General features: G+C 64.0%; 1 protein-coding gene across 1 annotated transcript in view; it reads right to left on the reverse strand.

Annotated features, from left to right (window-relative positions):
* The window catches only part of LOC102479137 (butyrophilin-like protein 9), a 17,443-nt gene that overhangs the window by 9,843 nt on the left and 6,379 nt on the right, over positions 1-1,221 (reverse strand). Inside the window, exons 5-6 of the mRNA XM_027771443.1 lie at positions 260-388; positions 57-89 (exon numbers count right to left, since the gene is read on the reverse strand). Coding sequence (XP_027627244.1) covers positions 57-89; positions 260-388 — 162 coding nt within the window. The remainder of the gene's footprint in view (positions 1-56; positions 90-259; positions 389-1,221) is intronic.

Genomic DNA, 1,221 nt, shown 5'->3' on the forward strand with positions numbered 1-1,221 from the left:
CGGGCCGCCGCGGACCGATCGGCAGGGCCGCGGGGCAGAGCGGCCTCCTCCGTTACCTTTCTCCTTCTCCGCCCGCGTCCGCAGCGCCTCTGACAGTTAGAGGAAGGCCAGGGCGGCGAAGGCCAGGACTGAGAGCCCTCCAGCGGGTCACAGCCCCGCCAGCCCCCACGCCCGGCAGGTGGCACTTCCGGGGTCGTCAGGGACCGTCGCCCCTCTCCTCCCGAGCACTGCCAGCCTTGGGGCGCCGGACCCCGCGTACCTCGGGCCCTCCGTTGCTTCCTGAAGAAGTGCAGCGCCAGCTTGACCAGGAGCGCCAGGAGGAGCAGCAGGGCCACCAGGGTCCCCAGGAAAGCCCTCCTCCAGGGGGAGGGTCCCGGCAGAAACGCGTCTGGAAAACACCCGCATCCTCTCCTGAGGTGCCACCGAGTACTGAGGGCCCAACTGCCCTGGGTCCCGCTGGAGGACCTCCCAGCGACCTTCTGGGCGCACGGTACCATCTGCAGGGCGCGCGGGAGGGCTGCACCCCTGCCCTGTCCAGGACGGCCCGAGGGAGCAGGGCCTGACGTGCTCAGCAGCTGGGGACATGCCGCCCCCTGAAGGGTGAGGAAGGAGAGGGGCACGGTGCCCCGACCACAGCTCAGGGCCCCTGGGGCCACAACCCCGACCTCCCCGACCCGACCTCCATCGGAAGGACTTTGCCCACCGCCCAGCTGCCAGCCGCCAGCGGTCTCGCGTTCCTGGCTTAGCCGCAAACACTCCAGCCCTGGGCTTCCTCGTCCTCAGCACACTGGAGAGAAGTGGTAACAAAGGGACTAACCACAGCCTTCGCCAGCCCTGCGGGGTTTCCCCAGGCAGGACGTGGCCAGGGCCCCAGACCTGGACCCCGGGCAGAAGGCGGAAGGCTAGTGGAAGGCGGGAGCAGCCCTTCCGGGACTCCTGGCAGTAGCGGAAAGACTTTAGCCTGTTGACACAATTATTAAAAAGTGGGGCTTTTCTCTCAGAGAGATTTGCAAAAAATATTTTTTTCTTGGAGTGAAACATAGTAAGGTAGCATTTCCCATCTTTGTCATTTAAAAAGAAAACTTGTCAGAAAGCACATGCACTCCCTGGAGAGAGACAGAGACAGAGAGAAAGTGGGAACGCATCCCGGGGAAGACGGTCATGCTGCAATCTTCACCATTTCTCTCCCTGCGGGACTTTAGGCACACACGTACATGCACC

Source organism: Tupaia chinensis, unplaced genomic scaffold, assembly GCF_000334495.1.
Source record: "Tupaia chinensis unplaced genomic scaffold, TupChi_1.0 Scaffold000214_1, whole genome shotgun sequence".
NCBI classification, from domain to species: domain Eukaryota; kingdom Metazoa; phylum Chordata; class Mammalia; order Scandentia; family Tupaiidae; genus Tupaia; species Tupaia belangeri.